The following is a 21,358-nucleotide window of genomic DNA, read 5'->3' as shown; positions in this document are numbered from 1 at the left end:
GAAGTTCTGTGCCGATACTAAGAAGGGGTGTTCAAGTTTATAAAGTATATGATGTATTTTTTTCTTTTCACATTTTCTTTCCGATAAACCTGAATTATTAAAATTAGAGACTAGTTGTGTCAGACTAGCCCTAACTTGAGGTTGCAAGCAAACTGTAGAAAGGGCACAAAACTATGGCTCTTAGTAGGAACCAACCCAGTTTCCCTTGGAATCAAGGGAGCGGTTTTTCGTGTCTCTCAGCCTACGTTTTTTTTTCTCACTGGGCTATTTTGGGCCTTCTTTTTACTTTTCTTCTTCCTTCGGAGGGACCATAAGACAAAAGGAGGGAATAGGTCTGCCAGACAATAAATGGAAACACACCTGCCCGCGTAAATTGCCCCTCCTCCTCATGTATTACAGGTCAGGCCTAAAATTGTTTGGCAATGTGGAAGTATTAGAGGTACTGGGATATCTCCTGGGAGTTACACCTATACCTTCACCATACATTAAGAAGAAGAGGCAGAAGGCACATGGGGGGTTTGGGGCAGGGGGCTGAGGGCGTGGTTCTAAAACCGTTGATACGTTTGAAGCTTTATGGTTGGATTTGTGTGGTTGCTAGGCTTGCCATGGCTAATTCAATATCTGGCTGATGCTCGCCTAGCTACTCTCTCCTCACATCTGTACCTGCACCCCTACCGGTACTCTTAGGCAAAAAAGGTCTATGCTCCTGACTAAGAAGTAAACTATCCAAAATGTTAGAAGTAGACTATTCAAAACGTCTTAATTCATGATATACTAAGGATGCCCTAAATAAAATTGCTATAGTTCAGAATGTAATCCACCAGGAAATTGCAGGCAAGGTCATTAGTCCTTAAATTAGTATGAGCAAATCATTATTCAAATTGCTGATTGTTTCCCAAAAAATTGAATGGTCACAAATTATTTCTTTCAGTTACCACATAAATAGGCAAAATACCTGATTTTTTAAAAAAGAGTGCAGAGTTCTAAAAAAGATTAAGGAACCAAGCTTCAGGGGTTTTAAAGGGAAAAGAACAAGGTTGCCATCAAACTGTAAAATAAATAGATTCTATTACACAAATTGGGAAGAAATGTTGACTATTATCCAGGTCGGGGACGCTCGTATGTCCAGGCGGAAGAAAAACATGTGATGCAAATATGTCAAAGATCACCAGTGTACTATCTCTTAGTCAGCCTATTGGGTTCCATAGCTACTCAAGCAGATGGGTGCCATTAGTGTTGATGATATGCTCTCTGAATCAATTACTGAGGAAGACATCTTTAAGACAATCTAGTCCTAAAACCTTTCCAGCACAGCCGGCCTAACTAGCCTGCTTACGTCTATGCTATAAACCCTGATTGGAGGGCACAACGTCTATGAATACTTTGTTAAATGAATTAACTTGGATGGAAAAATTCCCCATTCTTGAAAAGATGGAAAGACAACCCTGCATGCTATCATTTTATCTCACTAGAGGACATAGACCAAAAGAATTCTCTTACATTTTTTTTTGTGGAAGATATATATTGGGTGAGCCAAAAAGGGTTCAATACATTTCCAGTAAGCTGACTTTTAATATGGTCGAAGTACAATGGATCAGAGTTTTGTACCATGGGAGGTTAATAAGCTAATAAGTGTTACACATAACTGAGACACTGAGAGAGTTTTGCTCAATACCTAGATCCACTGTAACCAGAGTTGTCCTTGTTTTTATGTTGTTCTTCATTCATGCCTCCATTCCCTGGTCTAATGCATTCTTCATTTTGTCCCACAGGTTTGGGAGAGGGTTCTGCTCTTCTGCATACAGACAGCCGGTCCCACCCTCGGTCGATGGAGAAGAGCGCCTGGAGGGCCTTCAAGGAGTCACAGTGCCACCACATGCTCAAGCACCTTCACAATGGGGCCAGGATTACTGTGCAAATGCCTCCCAACATAGAGGGGCATTGGGTGTCCACAGGGTAAGAGACCCCAAAGCATGCATGTGTGTACATCATCAGGCACAGACACGGGCAGGCTGACCATTAACTCAATCCAGTCGATGTCCAATGGGCCTGCTTCATTAATGGCTTTGCGGCTGGTTCCTTGCGGGTTTAGGGCCACTTCACTGTATGTTTTTACATTGCTCATCACTTTCTCTAAACATAATAATGTATTTCTAAAGCTGTGTTGTGCAAACACCTTCTGTGCTGCATCTGCTCCTCCAAGCATCTTTTAACAAACATTGTCCCACTTAATGGCACTTCATGGCTGAAGCTCACAGTGTCCAGGGCACGGGCATCCCACTGCCCTTCCTTCATGCACAAAAACAATCAATGGAGAAATGTTCCTTGTTCTATGTGTGGTGCTGCAGCACAGCAGAAAAAGGGAAAAATTAGGAGATATTTAAACATTTCTCCTCATTGCGCCTGCTTTGGGAATGCATTAGTTTTGGCGCTGCTCCATATTTACGCTGTGCTGTAAATCTGGAACAGTGTCAAAAACCATGGGTGTTGCGTAGGAACACCCTCATGGATCGTCCCACGCACAGTAAAGCATTGCTGTATTCCATATTTACAAGGTCAAGAAAAGCCACACAGGGTGACTTTGTGTGGCCTTGAAATATGTACCGGCACACTGTGCCTCCGGAGTGTCAAAAGATTGACGCTCTGGCGGTGCAAAACTGCTGCAGGCGCATTGTAAATATCGCCCTTTGAATCACCCACTACATCTCTACCAATCCCCTACAGCCACTTATTGTATCATCTCTGTCTAGCAGCTTTCTGATTGGTGAAGGCACTGCTACTACTTGGCGTTGATTGGCTGTAGCAAAGGCATCCATAAGCCACCCTCCAACGCAGCTGCAACCTTCGCGTGGCCAGTGTTACATAGGACCCTGCTTAGAGTGCCACATTTAAACAGGATATCTAGAATATCTGCACCACCGCTCTCCATATTCTGATTTACCCCCAATAAGGGTCTCGATATTTGCTATAAAAACATCTCCATGAATAAGAAGTGCATGGGAAAGTTGTTTCCAACAGTCGCGTACCATGCAGGTAAGTGAGGTGGGGCGGGTTTGGGACGAGAGTGGGGGTGTTGAAGTCGACATACAATGGGTCAGTGAAGATAAAATAAATAAATAAATAAACCACTTACCTTGCGCTCTCCACAAGGTAAGTGTTTTATTTATTTATTTATTTAATGTTTACTATACCGTCGTATGTCGACTTTAACCCCCCCCCCCCCCTCCCACCCCAACCCCTCCCCACTGCGCTTACCTGCATTGGCTGCCACTAGTTTCCAAGCGCTCAAAAATTAATGGCTGACATATAGTCCCCCTAAGATATCTTTGTCCCTTCGGATTCTTCATAGGCTGAAGGATTCCATATCTCTTCACTGCTTTGAATTGTACATGGTGAAAAAGCGGAAATGTATTGTCTGTGAAGAAAGATTGAAATATTTCCCTTCTGCTACCCCCAGACCTTATTCTTTCCAATGTTGTTTCTTCCTGATGGTGAAACATTTGTCATTGGCTGCTGAAAAGTATCAAGTCCTGGCGAGCTAATCTTTATCCTCATTGGTCACACAATAATAACTTTTAACAATTTGCACAAAGACACCACAGAGCCCAGTCTACCAAAATGTGTAAAGTTAAGCAATACAACAGCTGGTCTAATTTTTAATGCAATTAACGGTAACGAGGGAGTTTCCTTCCTGGCATTTGCCAGTGTCCAACTGCCCTCAGCACACTGTGTACAGGTTCTTCACGCGGCTCTGTGTTTAGGACTGAGGACAGAATCATTTCTAAATGAGCATCAGAAATCCTTTTATGAGCTAACTCTGAAGTCATACTTTGCTGTCTTTCATCAACACTTCAAAGTATGAGTTTTTCCACAACGTTTGATTGTGCAACAAAACCATGAAATATTAAAACCGCTCACTTATTAAAAAATTTGGCGATTGTGCTGTAGATTACACAGGGCCTTTGAATGCATCCTTGTTCCCCGGTCTATGTGACCTCTGAAATTTACATGAAAAATGTCTTTATACAGGGAAATGTCAGAAGCGTTGTTTCACCCACAGGAATGAGTACAAGTGTTTGCCTGTAAGTCACTCTGAGCATCCCCAGCAGGGCCACAGCTATCATTAGTGCAGTCGGTGCAATACCACGAGGCAACAGGGGGGAGAGTGACTCACTTCACCACAATTCTGGCTGCCTTTTACTGCCCAACTAGTGATCATGGGGGGGGGCCTTTCCTTTGCTTGAGTTAGTTAGTTGTGTGTGCTATGGATTGTGGCCCAAACCATGGCTTTTGAATTTCAGTATCTTTTTTGTTTTAATTGGTACCAAGTGCACTGTAACGGTGATTGTTTAGGTGAATTTCTCACTTTTTAAAACATATTTTGGGATGTTCTAACCAATGTTAACCATAATTTCACTTTAATATTAGGTTTTTCTTCAGTGACTTTGGGTTTTTTTTAATGACATACAATAGTTACGAGATTCTGGCATCCTACCCTCAGCAGGGCGTAGCCGCAGGGCCTGGTCTTCTCCAACTAAACCCTGCACCCAGCCCTCCGCAGATGGCTGACACCCACAGCACAGATCTTTGGCCTCTGTGTAGGACCTCCGTCCAGTACTCCATGGGCGGTCAACCATGCAATGCATAGCCTTGTGCAGCAGGGGTGTTCACTGGGCCTGAACTAATGGCCTTTGATTGCATGTAGTAGGGTTGGCTGCAGGGAATGAACTGTGACCAGGCACGTGCTTCCAGCTAATACTTTGGGGCACATTTACAAGCCTCTATCGCCACAGGAACCTGTGGCGATATGGGCTTTGCCTAATTTACAAGGCGGCATTAAGCCACTCAAAGTGGCTTAATGCTGCCTTGTAAATAAGGCACATTTCACGCTATACTTAACGTGAAATGGGTGGGCAATGGGTGTTGCGGTGGGCGTTATACCGCAACACCCATTGATTTTTACACTGCCCCATATTTACAAGGGTGGCGTTAATAGGAGGCAGCACTAAAATTAAGTTACATTACAAACCACAAGGCCGAAGGTTTATAATGTGACTTGAACCCAGGCATGTCAATATAGACCATATTACACATGTTACTCCTTCTGTATTTTTTATATTGCATGATTTATTAATTGATTTTAGTACTCTTTAGAAAGATTTAGAGCATTTAAGTATTACCAGTTTAGTATTCGTTGTTTGCCTGAAACTACAGATATGTATGTCAATGTTTTGAGAAATGGGTTTTTGTTGGGATAATGTGCTAATCTGTTTTATGCAACAATGTGTATTAGAAATCAAATTTTACATGCAAAGCACATTGTAAGGAAATTAAAAATGTTCATTCCAAAATGGGCTTTTCTTGTGAAGTACATTGGCACTATAGATTAGGTATACCAAGGCATGGTTCTGTGCTTTCAGTGTTATTTTTCTTAATGGGGAGGATTCATTGGTAGATGGTTACATCTAGGATGGGCTTGCAAGGGGGAGCCTGTCAGGTGTGCTGATACATGTTTTAAGAGCAACACTGTCAGTGCAACAGCATTATAATATCATCAATACACAGATTACTATGGAAACTATCCAAGGTAGGGAATTAGAGGCTGTGGGGCATCGAGGGTGAGCTGGCCTCCAATGACAACCGTTAAACACAACTGAGCCACCCGAGAAACCTTTAACCCCTCCCATGCTGGTGACGGAACCGCTCCGTCACCAGCCTCGGTCGCGCTGTGCTGGTGACGGAGCAGTTCCGTCACGGCCCGCTCGGCGTGCCTGCGCGGCGCTGATTTCGCGCCTGCACGGCGCGTTCCATTGAGCGGGCGGGGCAGTGACGGAACCGCTCCGTCACAAGCACAGCACGCCCGAGGCTCGTGACGGAGCTGTTCCGTCACGAGCATGGGAGCGCCGCACGACCCCTCCTCCCCCCTAGCGCTGCGGCGGAATTGCCGCCGCAGCCAAGGGTTTAAACCAGTGCTGCATCTTTCAACAGCCTATTTCTGAGCATACACAAAAATGTGACGGGATGTCCTCATACACCACCACCAGCTTCATCATAGGACTCCCCATGCTCTTCAAAAACCAGGTTTGATGAAGACTGTGCCTTTACCTGGAGATCAGAGAGGATACACTTCTAACTAAGAGTGGACCTGTGACACAGTATAATTAAAAACAATGTGATATGCCAAACTGACCTTTATATTAAATGGAATAACACTTGGTATTAAAAATCATTGTGAAGAAAAGGGGACCTAGCATGCCATCCCCACTCAAACAGTCAACCTGTTTCTTCCTGTTGGCTCATGCTAGTCCATGGTATTCTTCAGGATGGAAACACGGAATCTCTGCATAGCGCATGCCCGGTTGCTTGCCACAATCAGTATAAGGCTGACCTTTGTCCACCCTCTCAAAGCCTAGGTACCTAGGTACCACAACCTTGAGTCATCTGGGCCCATGGAGGAAGGCTTCAAGAACCCCCGTAGTCACACATTTGTCAATGTGCATTCTTCTCCGTAAACCTATTGGTAATGGCTCCTTCCTCCTGATTAACTAAATTTTAAATGCAAGGCATATTTTAAGGAAATTAAAAACATGCATTCCAACATGTGTTTCTCTTGTGTAGTACATTGGCACTATGGATTAGGCATAACAAGGCATGGCTCTGTGCTTTTACTGTTATTTTTCGTATGGGAGGATTCATATATATATATATAAAATCTGGGAGTCTGGTTAGATCCTGCTCTAAGTTTTATCACCCAAACTAAAAAAGTTGCCGCTACATGCTGTGGCATTTTACGGAGTTTAAAAACTATTTTGAAATTTTTTGACCCAGATACCAGACAAGTGATTGTCCAATCTACGGTGCTGTCCAGATTGGATTACGCATCTTTTCTGCTTCTTGGGGCCAATAAAACAGAAACTGCCCATTTGCAACGCGTCCAGAACGCGGCTGCTAGAGCCTTAGTAGGCTGCCCCGCTTTAGCTCTACCTCTAACACCATTCGCAAACTTCATTGGCTCCCAGTAGCCCAGCGAATACAATTTAAGGTTTTATGTATTTCTTTTAAAATCCTAAGGCAGTCTACCCCCAAAATGCTAAAACCTTTAATGAAGATGTATATGCCCACGCGAGCTCTTCGCTCAGCTGGTCAGAATCTTGCTGAAGTCCCCCGGTACAAACGCAGTAGAGCCGGCGGACGCTCTTTTCGGCTTCTAGCCGCAAAGCTATGGAACACTCTACCAGGCCACATTCGAGAAATAAATGAACTATACCAATTCAGGAAGGCCATTAAAACTTTTTTATTCCCTTAATTTCCTGATGTTTCCTTCTGTTCTCTGTTGTGTTTTGTTTAGGATCAGCGCCGAGACGCCCCTTTGCTGGGGCAGCTGTGCGCTCTATAAAACCCCATAACATAACATATATATATATATATATATATATATATATATATATATATATATATAGGTTAAAGTGCATTTTCCACTTCCACACCAAAGTTTGTGTGTAAGTTACAGCAATTGAAGTGACATGAACTACATACCCTCAGTTTTATTGACTTTGTCTTTTTTGATTTTTATTTTCTTCAGCTGTGAAGTCCGATCTGGTCCCGAATTCATCACTAGGTCATATCGGTTTTACCACAACAACACATTCAAAGCCTACCAGTTCTATTATGGTGGCAACCACTGTACACAACCCACCTATACCCTGGTGATACGAGGCAAAGTCCGTCTTCGCCAGGCTTCGTGGATCATTCGAGGGGGCACCGAGGCTGACTACCAACTCCACAACGTGAAGATCATTTTCCACAGTGAGGCAGTGGCGGAGAAAATGCTCCAACTCGTAAATAGAACTTGCCCAGGCTTTGTTCCAGGTGAGAGCGTGTGGCAGCCTGATGTGGCATATGACTTGTGGAGGGAAGAAAATGGCTGCGAGTGCGCCAGGGCGTTAAATTTTGCTATGCATGAACTTCAACTCATCCGAGTGGAGAAGCAGTACCTGCACCACAACCAGGATCATTTGGTGGAGGAACTCTTCCTTGGAGACATCCACACTGATGCCACGCAGAGGATGTACTATCGGCCATCAAGTTACCAACCTCCACTGCAGAATGCTAAGGTATGTTGCTGCGGGTGGGGTCTTATAGCAGTGTGATGTTGGGGATCCTGCACGGGGGGACAACAGAATCACCTCAAGGATTTCTGGTTTGCACAGAGCAGGAAATGGGGTCAGAAAAGTAAAATAAGTTACATAGTGAAGTGTTTTTGAAAAACAGGTGCCCAATTACATAATTACACAGTTAGAGGCAATGTTGCTCCAGTACTATATGGTTTGTCACTGGTGTTTATTTATTTTATTTATTTATTTATGAAGTTTTATATAGCGCAAACTTGACCCAAGAGGATACAGAGCGTTTTTCATTAGGAGTTTTGCACCAATATTTGCATCAATAAACCATTGTAAATACAGCAAATGCAACATTTGTAGTGATTGACCGGCACAGTGCAACAATTGTATTATACATTAACCAGTCAGCAAAGATGTTGTTTTTTTAGTGCTTTTGCTCTGGATGTGTGGTAGAAAGAAATAAGGTGCTCTGGTAACATAGCAGCTTTTCAGTACTTCCTACTTTGAAGTATCATTGGTCACAGATGGTACTCTTGGGCTATTCCATTGTGAAGAAATAAGAATGCGTGCACTTGCTACTATGTGATATAATTGCCGTCCTTGGGCTGAAGAATTTGTAACGATAAAAGAGGTCATGATACTAATCGTTCAGGATCTGATTCAAAAAGAAAGGGTTTTTTCCAGCATAATTGGAACTTATGTGTGCAAAAAAATGGATCTGCGGCTGAAATTCCCCGTCCTTGAGTCACAGAATCCGAATTTTTGTTGGGATATGTCAGATGGTTGTTTACAGTTTAGTAGGCTCGGTTTAACTCTTTCGACGCTATTGACGGAACGGTTCCGTCACGCCCCTCGGGTGGGCTGTGCTTATGATGGAACAGTTCCGTCACGACCCGCTCGCCGCGCCTGCGGCCGCTGATTTCGCACGCGGCGCGTTTCATTAAGCGGGCAGGGCCGTGACGGAACCGTTCCGTCACAAGCACAGCTCACCCGCGAGCCGTGACGGAACGGTTCTGTCACCCGTGCAGGTGAGCCGCACGCCCCCCCCCCCCGCGACAGTTAGCGCTGCTGCGGAATAGCCACCGCAGCGAAGGTGTTAACCGTATTAACGTAGCACTGGCGACAAATAGGGGGAAATCAATGTGCACCAATTTTGCAGCTATGTATGAAAGGAGTGTTTGTATCAAACTATAGTTTTGAATCACTTTAAAAGTAAAACATGATGCAAACTAATCTTACACTTTGTGCTGAGTCTAGAAAAGAAGAGAAAATTAATATATGACACAAGAGGCTAAAAATGCACTTCATTCCGTGTGTATTTCACACGTAGAAACTTACTGCAAACTCAGTTTTGTTGTTCAAGTTCCAAGTTTACAGTGTTAAACACTCTATTACACGTTCAATTTTAGTTATAAAAAATTTATATATTTTATACGTGTTTTACATACATGTTACTCTAGAGCCAAAATCTTTCCGTAACATGGAATGGGGCAAACATTGTTTACTTTGTTAACTCTTACAAAAGCAGCAACATTATGCCATACAGGTTTGTCCTTTTTATTGGACTGGTGAAAAGTTTCTGTATTATGGGAAAAGTCCACTGAGCCAAATCCAGCGACTTTGATGAATTGTATGGATTGATGAGTGTTTGGAGAGAGGCATCAAATCCTTCAAAGCACTTTGTCCAAGTAGGAAAGCCTTTGCCAATGACAACATTATCTCTTCCGGCTTTTAAATGCGCCTAGGTGAGGTCGGCCCGCCATGCTGCTGAGCCGCGTGTGGCGTTGCCATGGAAAACAAAAGCGTGGCCAACGGTCTCCGCGGATTTTGAGTCATGCAGGTTACTGATGATCTATAATTTATTAAAAACATACACCGAAAGAAAATTGAAAACATACACCGAAAGAAAATATTAATATGCCACAGCATTCAAAAATATTTGTATTGAAACACTTGGCCTCATTTGCCATATTGAAATAACACCCTTAGCAGCCAGGCATACTCGGAATGCATAAAATAATTTAATAGCCACACCGATGAAAAACAGCCATAAACAACCTCTTGACTGGGCTTATGACACCACTGCAGCTAGTATTTCACAGTTTTTTTTTTTTTTTTTGTTTTTTTTTAAAAACCTTTATTGTGCTTGAGAAGGAGAACAAATACGGGCCTACAACCAGCAGGCCGGCCACGATACTGTAGGCACAAATGTAAGCAATGCGGTTCCCCAGCGGCATCAGACAATATAGCATCAATTAGTAGCAGTTACACTATATGGGAATATGTCGCCAAGGAAAGGAGCAATGAGGTTTAAGTTTTTTTAAATTTGATCTAAATAGAAGTCAGTAAAGAATAGATTCGAGAAGAGCTGAGTCCATACATTAGCTTCACAACATGGGTAGGCAGCATAATTAAGAACAACAATAGAGATAAACACCCCACAGTATGGCAGTATAATGCAAAACAGCAGGAGTATCAGTACACATTTACGCATCACCTACAGTGCCACCCACTCCCCACTAATCCCATGTCAGACCCAGAGCAGAAAAAGAACAAGAAAGCGCAGAAATGGTAGAAAAAACAAGGCCCATAGAAACTAAGAAGAAAAACTAAATCCACCCCCCCACCCTACAACAATCCGGAGGCTACGGCCTACCCCCCCCCGGTAAAGTGCCTGTCGCCCTTTAAAGAACCCGAAATATAGAGAAGAGAAAGAAAGGAAACGAAAAGAAATAAAGATTCTCACTCATGAAGAGGAGAAAAGGCAAAGAAAAACCTTCACAGGTGATAAAGGGAGCAAGGAAGGACAGTCCCAGATCTCCCATTAAAGAAGGTGGGGAGGAGCCAATACAATAACAGATCTCCCGGACACCCAGCCAATAGGGACCCCTACGCCATTAGAATCTAAAAAGATAAAGGCCAAAAAAACAAGGGGGGAACAAATGCGGTATACCAAGAGCGTGAATCGGACCCATAAATCACCACCCCACGTGTAGAGTAGACAACAGGATATGAGCAGCTCCAAATCACAGTCGAAGGTGTCAGGATAGACAAGAAGCAAAATAGATGTGAGGAGCTGAAGCGTTGATACGCGCCAAAAAGGCGCCACAGTTATGAACCACAGCAAATAGGCCAATGCAAGTTAACACCCGGAACCCCTTAGCTCTACATAAGTCGCAAACGATCACTTCACCATGGTACCCGCCCGAAACCCGCCCCAGCCAGAACAAAGACTAAGATGGCCGCCCCAGGCAGTGCAGAGACAAAGAGAAATAAAATGGACGCCACCCTTTACAGGCAACCCCCCGCCCCACCGAACAGTGCTGGCAAGTCAAGCACCCAAAACAAAGTCAACAGAGCCGGCGGCTCACTAGGTACCAGGATAGCCTGTTGTAGCGCCGACTACGCCGTAGACAAGAGTGCTATGGTAGAATGGATGCACCGTGAGCGAGAGCTGAGCCATAACCAATAACATCCAACCAGCTGGAAAATCAAGTCGCGCTCTGCGTGCGGTCATACAGCCCCCACACAACATCCCAAACCCAACCCCCATCAGGTAAGAGAACAGTACAGCAAAGAGACTGCCTAACCCTGGCCCGATTTCGGACGCCCTCCAGTACACAACCCTCCATGAGTGTCGATCCCCTCCACAACAAAGGAACAAGATGGAAATAAAAAGGAGGGGGTAGACTCACGAATACAAAATGGACGGCGCCACACATCCACGAATGTATCGGTCACAATACAAAGAGTCACAAAATTACACAGAGAAACCAGATACAACAGGGGGAAAGGCGGAGGCTCTGATGAAATAGTTTTCGAGGGGGCCAGGAGTAGAATAGACAGCAGTCCCATCTCCGGGAATAACAGCGAAGGTGATGAAACCGCAGCCGAATGTGGGAACAATGTATCACAGGCAGAGTCGGTGTGCGATCGTCCGCAAACGCCAGTCATGGCAGAACGAAACTCAGTCCAACTGGAAATACTCGGCAACACAGTGTCATTAGCAGGAACCATCAGGGGAGCGATCAGTGGTTGACGAGAGCAGCCCTTCCGAATCTGCGCCAGGTCCAAGGCAATGTCGTCGAGCGTGTCACTTAGCCCCTGGGAGTCTCGCAGTAGCGTCGCCCGCAGTTCACACAGGGCCAACAGGACATCTCCATAGGACAGAGTAGGCAGCGCGCCCCCACCGCCCACAACACCGGTGGGTGCAGGCAAGGCGATCCCCGGCACAGCAACGGTATCACAAGCAAGGGGCAATGGCGGATGGCCATCCCCGTCCCACGGGTCAGCGGGGACATCCATGGCGCACCACAAGCCAGTCACAGGAGCCTGGGGGGTGCGACACGGGGCCGCAGTCGCCCCGTCTCCCACCGCTGCGAGTTAAAATATAGCGTCGCCAGTGAGGAGCCCCCGTCAGCAGGTTCAGGCAGGTAGGGCAAACGGGAGGTCAGCCAGATTCGGGTGAGTCCCGCAATGGAGTCGAGTCGTCCCCTCTCAGCACGAAACAAAGGAGCCGGAGTGCCATGTGGTCGTCCCTGCAGTCGCGTGCCGATCGCAATGTGTAGCGCTCCGCGGCACTCGGGACGCCGTTGACCACGTTCCAGGGAGAGCTGCCTCTGTCAGGGTGCGGGCGCTCTGCAGGCAGGTTGCTCGTCTCCGCTATGCCGAGGTCCAGTATTGAGCGGCGAGGAGCGCTGGGGCAATGGCGTCGGGACGGGCACCAGGTTATCTAAGCCTTCCGGACGAGCTGAGAGTCCGGAGGAACACGGGCGATAGCAGCACTTCGCCCCCGTCGGAGCAGTCGATGGGTCGGGCAGGATGGTAGGCAGGATAGCTCGACGGGGCTCAAGGGCTGGCGGAGCCGGGAGCCTACACGTCCGCTCCGGTCGCCATCTTGGCTCCTCCCCCTAGTATTTCACAGTTGATGTTTTTTTCTCTTTCCAGTTGCAAAGAAGGAAAGCACATCTGATACTTTAAAAGTGTGTTCAAATGATATGGGCAATGATTCACCTATTGTTGCACCTGTTCTGTGCCGAAAAAAGTTTTTTTTTTTTTTTAGGTCTGGCCTAGATACAGCTTTATCTCTCTTTCCAGCATCATGTCATCAAACAGTTCCTAAATAAACTATATACGTTCATAGAAGGATATTGGGTCAGCCCGTTCATACTATGGTCAGTTCAGATGCCATTGACATTTTACTCTTAAGCACTCTAACATACATCTTGGGGAAATGGGTAACCTTATTTCAAGCATTGGCTCTTTTGCACTATGAGTGATGGTATTTTCACTGATCACTTGAGCTCACTCTCGTAAAAAGAAGAGCATTTCAGTGCCAGGGCTGGTCAGCTAATACTTTACTTTGCTAATGTTTTTATCTTTCCATTTTTAATCATTTTTTTCATCCTTTTGGGTTTAAAACAAAGATTTCATGTTACAGTTATTAAAAGCCTATAGTACCTTTTTGTTGCACCTATATTAATCATATGTTCTTGTGCTGATCTAAGTACACCTGCCAGCTAGAAAGCACTCATACTGTTCTATTAAAATGTCATGCATGATCGATTCATTTTTAAATGTAACATTTTACTGAAACCATATGCCTGCCACGTTTAGACAGTAACAATCTTTCTTTTTTTTTGCAAACACTGCCTGGGGAACACATGGTGACTGGTGGAGGTAGCTTTAAACATTGCTTTAAGACATAGCAGTTCATTAAAAAAAAAAGAGTGTGTTTCCCTCCTAATGAGTGGATGTGAATCCTCCCCACAGAACTACAGTGAGCCCTGCACTTTCAGACACTTATCACTGTTTTTCTGTCTTTCTCTTCCTCCTCCTGTCCTCCTTTTGTGTTTTTCTCTCTGCTGCTCTGGGTCAAAGTCTGATGAAGGAAAGTGAGTGTGGGTCCCCACAAATGAGTGGTTGTGGGCCCAACCTCAACTATCGGCTCATTGCACTGCCTGTGGGCTTTCCTAGCATTAAAAGAATAACAAAGCAAAGAAAGGTCTAGGGAGTAAGAAGAAGCAAGGGAGAATTTAGCTTAGAGGGCAAATTCGCTAGAATGATTTGCTGTGTTAGGAGAAGTGGGACAAAGCATCTGATCTCCTGGATGAGGGACAGGATATTGTCTGGTGCGTATAGTACAAGACACATCACTTGCACTCTAGCTGTAGAACAGCCTTGTTCACTCACTGAAAGTTCTAGTTACTATGCAGTGGTGTCAATGACATTGAAACTTGACTAGAGAGGGATGACTACTTTCAGCATCCATTGAGAGGAACAAGTGGATCCTGTTCCATTATGACAAAGCTTTGACCACATAAAATTGGATCAGCATGCCTAGTCTACATGAGTAGGCTCTATGGCATGAACCATTGCAATGTAGACACTTTTTGCGTGGCGGCACCACATGAGATCCTTTGTTTAACTTCCTGCCCCAGACCCTACTCGTTTCCCCTTGTACCACTAAGCCAAAACTAAAACCTCGGCTGCGGAGGCATTAGTCATTTTGTCAATACACACTATGTCTCACAAAGCTGCTTTTCGTATAGGTGCATGCTGAATTTGCAGGTTCTTTAACAGCATTGCACAGTGTTAATACTTGAAAATGTTGGCATATTCTTAATCCCAAATGCGGAAAATAATTGCTTTTATCGGAAAATAGATTATGATATATGTTTTTGTGCCACAGGACTCAAACTACTTTACTATCCAACACCTTCCCTACTATCCACGGGGACTGGAGTTGGAATAGTAAATTAAACTATTCACTATCCAGCACCCCAAAGCGCTATGCGTTATAAAGGCATGCGTTGTAAATACCGTGTTGTAAAGGCATGCGTGGTAAAAGCATGCGTTGTAATGTCATACATCCCAAACTACACCTCACTGATGAGGACTAACTAGACTAGACTATCATTGGGCTACCTGTGTTCCTATTCAGTGGTGATGGCCTGCCGGGTCGGGTTGTACCGTCTGTTCCTGTTGGGAGTGAACCAAGATTGATTTGCATATGGCTAGTCTCTCTATGAAGTGACTCTGTGAACTGAAAGCAAAGACCTGGAATGAACTGGAATGCGGCTTGAGCAATTGCCAGCGGCTAGGAGTTTTGCAAGAATTCCATCCCATCCCTTTTGTGTTTTTCACATTTTCATTCTAACTGCCTGTAGGAGACAGGTTTGCAATGTTGTAATCCTCCAGCGGCAGAATTGAGCACTTGCTGTACCTTCTTAATAAAGGCGTGAAAATAGAGGATTTTTTTTACGTTGTAGCAGCAACAGTTTTAATAGTGCCTTTCATTGTTGAGAGTGCCTCGGGTAATTGGCTGGCTTTGTTCTGTTATTGTTCAAGGTTGGCAATGCCAAAGAAATAGTACAAATAATAAAAAAAAAAAAAAAAGCGGAAATAGTACTTGCCAAATGGTCCATAATTGAGAAAGAATGAAAATGGAAGACAACATTCAGTGAAGAAGTGTCGGTATTTGATATTCATGAAGCAGGGGCGTAACAAGGCCTGAGAGGGCCCCTCTGTCTAGTACCTGGAGGGTCCCACTAGGCCCAGAAATGTGTGCAAAAATGCGAGCCCGATGTCTTTTAAAAATAAAGGGCTCCAGTGCAGGGTGAAGATGACAGATGACTGAAGGGTCCCTCCCAGGATCAGAATCCTGCCCACTGCTCTGAGGAGGATGAGGGGGCCTTTGTTATGCCCACATCATGAAGCACCAACGCCCTTCTTTGGGGCTAAAATCTGCTACGAAGTACCAGGGAGAGCAACATATATGTGTGTTAATTTAATCAGTTTACTTGAAAGCAAAGATTTCTGTTTCCGGAGAAGCATCTGCTTTGTTAATGGTAAAAATACATCTATTTTAATACGTGACGTTACAGCGCGATTGTTTAGATCGCAGTACGTTACTTCGCTGTTCAGCCGTTACAACGACTTGAGCTAGAGGCGCTGGACTTAGGAATAATATGATTTACTATTCCAACTCCAGTGTGTGTAACAGTAGGGAAGGTGTTGGAATAGTAAGTCATACTATAGCCTTATAGCCCGCCGTAGCGGGCTATACCGGCTATTAAAGGCCCGCTGAATCGTTAAAGGCCCGAGCCGAAGGCGAGGGGCTTTAACGAGACAGCGGGACTTTAATAGCTGGTATAGCCCTGCTACGAAGGGCTATAAGGCTATTAGAACACTCTGCCACTAGAGGGCAGAATGTTCTAACAAATTAAACAAAGGGTTCTCGAAGCTCGAGGGGATATAAATCCCCTCGAACTTCGAGAAGCCTTTGAAGAACATTAGAATGTTGCTCTGCGGGCTTTTACCGGCCCGTAGAAGCAGGGAGCACTCCATTGTCTGCAATGGAGCTCCCAACATTCCAATGTTCTAATATTCCTTTGTGAAGAGCGCCATCCAGCGCAAGTCGTTGTAACGACTTGCGTTGTAATGACCACGTTGTAAATGTATCGTGGTATACCGATTGCGTTGTAAAGGTCGTTCACCATCTATTTAGCTTTTCAATGCAGAATTATAGTTTTGTTAATTTACTACAAAATTCACTTTCTTATGTTTACGATTTTCCTTTATACACCTCAGTGTGTTTGGTATTGAAGGTGTGTTTTTTTTTATTCCAAGTGAATCTCTCCTATCTTACTTTGACACTGATAACAACTGTACTACTGATCCCATTTCGGGCAGAAACACCTGTTTGCAGATGAAACTGTGTCTGGTGGGTCAGTGGACTAATGCATCCACCCATCAACCTATGCTGACCTCGTGGTTGCAGGTTCAAGTCAGGGTGGGTCCACTCAACCTTTGAGGTCAATAAATGAATACTATTGACTTGGGGTAACAATAAACATATGTTATTCAGTGCTAATGATGCCCTGAGAGCTGAAAGTGGGCTTTGCAAATACGAATATTATGTTACATCTCAGGCAAAATTGTACTTCCCATGTGGGTGTGGCCTCCCAATATTTGCCAGTAAAATCTGGCAAAAATCAGGGGTGGGGAGCAGTAGCGGCTCCTGGAGGGAGTGGTGCGAGTGGAGGGGCAGGGTGGGGGGGTAGTTAACTACGGCACAAGGCCGAACCGAGGTAAGTACATAAATAAATAAAACGAATTACGTTTTTATTTATATATTTATATACTTACCTCGGTTCGGCCGTGTACCATAGTTTACTACCCCCACCCTGCCCCTCACCTGCCCTGCCTCACCGCCCTGCACCACTCCCTCCAGGAGCCGCTACTGGTGGGGACAATAGCATAAAATTAAGTTTAGTGCTCCTTGGAACACGTGATGACGTGAAATCTGCTATGGCCTATTTTGAGGTCTGCGATTTTGAACCGGGCACGGATTGCAAACACACATAAATAACTGCATCCAACAAAGCTGGAAATTAGTGGGTACACTATCTGTGGCCGCAGTTGTGCACACATTGTAATCAGCACATTTTTCTTTCTCTTGGTGATTTCCTATCACAATTGCTGGTTTCCTTTTTTGGGCACACGTTTTCAGATAACAAGAACATTCCTTGTAAGGTTCGTTTTCCCTACCGCTACTGTACGAGCTCAAATGAAAATGCAAACTAGAACTACTCGGAAAATTGCAAGTTCAAGTTATTTTTGAAGGGTTAAAAGTTGTTTGTCTGAGTAGCCGTACTAAAAGCAAACTTGCCTTAACATAGTATGGTCCCATGTGTCTAGATCCGTGAAGGTGACATGGTTTGCGGTTGCAGAGTGACGCTGTGGTATAGTTTCAAGTAATAAGCATTTGAATAGTTTATTTCTGCCATTTGTATGGACACATAGTGCTTTGTGTTTTGGTATGACATTTACCATACATGACATGTACTTTACTGTGATTCTCTTTAACAGGAGTCAAGATGGTCTGTTATTGTTGTGATTGCTTAGAGACGATCTGTCTGTCCAATGCACTCTTTAGTAATGCATCCTACCGTTACCCAACTGTGTCTGATCCATTCAGGGATCCTCATAGTGCTTTATTCAGTGTGGTTAGTGTGGATGAGTGTGTGTCATCTGGCTTTTTATTGTTCCTTTTGTACATTTTATGGGGCATATTTACAAGCCCCTACCGCCACAGGAACGTCACTTTTTCCAACGTATCTGTGGTGATAGTGGTGTGGCGATAGTGGCTTCATCTTATTCACAAGGCGGCCTTAAGCCACATAAGGCCCCCCTTTCATGCTACACTGGCATAGCAGTTACCAACTATGCTGACGACACCCAACTTATCTTCTCGTTTGAGGGAAAGGAGGCTGTGTCACAAGAGATCTTTCGCCGCTGTATGACAACTACGGCGGATTGGTTGAGTCACAATTCCTTGCAATTTAATAGTTCCAAAACCGAGGTGTTGCACTGCTCAATGGACAGCACACCTAGGCCTCTTCCTCAGGATTTTTGGCCTTCCTCATTTCAGGGCACTATTCTCCTGGCTGACTCTGTTCGGAACCTGGGGGTGATGTTCGGTTCCAACCTTCAGCTGGATGTGTCCGTGAATAAAACGGTGGCCACCTGTATGGCACTACTACGCATGCTGCGGAAGATTCTACCTCTTCTTCCCGTGCGGGCTAGGCCAGAGGTAGTGCGTAGCATCATCTTAAGTAGGTTGGACTACTGTAACGCACTACTTCTGGGGGCACCTGTCACCTTGGTGGGAAAAATGCAACAAGTACACAATTTCACTGCTAAATTGGCCCTCTCGCGCCGGCGTTCTGACTCTTCCTCTTTGGCACTCACGGATATTCACTGGTTGCTGGTTCTTCAGCGGATTGATTTTAAAACCCTTTATTTGGTGTTCAGGGCCCTTCATGGTCAGGGTCCGTCTCCATTGCAGGATTTGTTCTCCTGGTATACCCCGTCTAGATCTCTCCGCTCGGCTTCAGCATGCTTGGTAGTAGTTCCCAAGATTGTGAGGACTAGGATGGGAGGTCGCTCTTTCAGGTTCACCGCAGCTAGACTGTGGAACTCCCTACCGATATCCTTGAGAAGTATGGGAGACCTCCCTTCCTTTAAGAAAGCTTTAAAAACACATCTTTTCCCTAGGACAGTGTAAGCATAGCAGTAGCTGGAAACATCATTGTATGGATTACTGAAGTCTAAGCGCCAGGATACCCGTTGGGTGACAGTCATTGCGCTATACAAGTATGCCAATACATACATACATACATACTACACATAGCGTGAATGGGAGGGCAGTGGGTGTTGCAGTGGGCGTTCTGCCGCAACACCCATTGATTTTGACACTGCCCCATAAATATGGGGCAGATCCAAAATTAAGACCAGGGAAAACCTGGTCTTAACATGCCGAAAGGAGGAGAAATGCTTTATTTCTCCTCGTTTTTGCTGTTTCTATGTGTGCTGCATTGTGCAGCACATGTAGAAGTTACAAATCGTCGTTACTGATTGTTTATGTGCAGGAAGGGGCACCTTCCTGCACATAAACCATCTTTCCATTTAGCGCCAGCGCTAAGGGAAAGGCAGGGGGGCACCGTATTCTCGTGGAAACTATCTGGAGTGCAGCGTTAGCCAACTTGGTTTAACGCCACGCTGCAACAGTTTCCTAATAAATTTGCCCCAATATGTTTTAATGGTGGGGATTTCCTTCTCCGTAGGTCATTTCCTCTCAGCTACGTATGTTGCATAAATCTTTACAGAATATGGGTCTGATGCCTGTTTGCAACTAAGAAGATTGCAAAGTTGCCAAATAATTAATGGGGGATCTTACCCATAAACTGTACAAGACAACAAAAGATAGGTTAGAACAAGTTATCTGACATTTACAGATGTGAAGCAGAGTGACCCATTCGAAAAAACATTAAGACCCAGAGGCAGGAAGGTCACATTAAACTCTGCCCAGAATATTGAAATGTTATTTAGAAAATGAAATTATTTTGCTATTGAAAAGGCAATGCGTTGTGATCCTTTTTCCTGCAAACATGCTTTTGGCAGACCTCCATGTTAGAAGAACAGGTTCTCATATATCTGAATGTGTTACAAACTCAGCAGACGCAGGACGCCATTTCAATTTACAAACTAATGTACTGGCAAAAGATATACAGGGAAGAGTATCAAACAGTTCTCCTTTCTTTGTGTTGACTAAAAAAACTACTGTATTCATTTTAACTGGGTTGAAAATTCTGCTTGTCCTGTAGTATATATTTCTGCAGCTTTCAAGCACCACCTGCTTCGTTTTTTTGTTAAATATGTTATTAGACATCTATTAATTATTTCTAAGAAAGAGTGAAGCAGCTGGTCCACTGTTAACTGACGCAGTCATTGATAATGCAATAATCTTAGGGGGGATTAGATGAATTTCTAAAACATCAGAGATGACATTTGCCAGTTAATGGATTATATTGAAGATATGGGAACTGTGCAAGGGGACGTAGACGCATGGCTTGAGACTACATCGGTTGGCACAAGAATTTCCTCTTGTAGCAATTGGCATGTTAATGGAAGTTACACTACTTTTTGCTGCTACATAAATTAGGAAAATCAATAAAGTGTTGTATGAAAAAAAGAAAGTTATGTATGTAGTAATATTTCTGTAACCATGATACCATGTATGCTAAAAGAGCTGTATTTATTTACTTATTTTGTTTAATTATTTACTGTTACTTATTTTACGTTACTTTATTATACGTATATCTGTATATTTGTATATTTTATCCAATCCTAATTTGATGCGACACGTCTTGGTCTGACATCTGATTACTACTGTTTAGTTCCCCCGACCAAACCTATACATGTATACCAACTCAAGGCTTTTCCCTTTGCATAATCTGTATTAGGTTTTTCCTCCATGTTCCTCTTGCTTTAAAAAAAAGATTTCAGTACATTTCTTTGAAAAAAAAAAGAAGAAGATGCAATAATCCGCGTGAAAACTTCCCCTGAATTAGTTGGTGTCCGGTTGTAGAATCCTGTCACCACTAAATGTAAACCTCAAATCCCCATCATGGAACGAGGTGTTGCAGACGCTGCAGCTCTCAGAAGCCATTGGACACCGTGGAAAATAGCAACATTAGATAAACTTGTTTTCCTAGGGATTCAGCGCGCGCTGCAGGTGGTGGTCAAGGATGGAAAAAATATGGCAGGCACAGGAAGCTAGGTGAAGCATGTGGAGTCTTTCCTTTCTGTTTACTCTTGACAAGACTGGACAACTAGTGGATATTCCAATCAAGATTTGCTCTTTGGGTTTAATTAAGAATTAGACCACC

General features: G+C 44.2%; 1 protein-coding gene across 1 annotated transcript in view; it reads left to right on the top strand.

The window, feature by feature from the left end:
- APCDD1 (APC down-regulated 1) overlaps nucleotides 1–21,358 on the top strand; it is an 85,716-nt gene that overhangs the window by 24,445 nt on the left and 39,913 nt on the right. The window contains exons 2-3 of the mRNA XM_078688149.1: nucleotides 1,773–1,956; nucleotides 7,583–8,114. Of these exons, the coding sequence (XP_078544275.1) occupies nucleotides 1,773–1,956; nucleotides 7,583–8,114 (716 nt within the window). The remainder of the gene's footprint in view (nucleotides 1–1,772; nucleotides 1,957–7,582; nucleotides 8,115–21,358) is intronic.

This window comes from Lissotriton helveticus, chromosome 4_1 (genome assembly GCF_964261635.1).
Source record: "Lissotriton helveticus chromosome 4_1, aLisHel1.1, whole genome shotgun sequence".
Lineage (NCBI taxonomy): Eukaryota > Metazoa > Chordata > Amphibia > Caudata > Salamandridae > Lissotriton > Lissotriton helveticus.
This window is presented reverse-complemented; position numbering and strand designations above follow the sequence as displayed.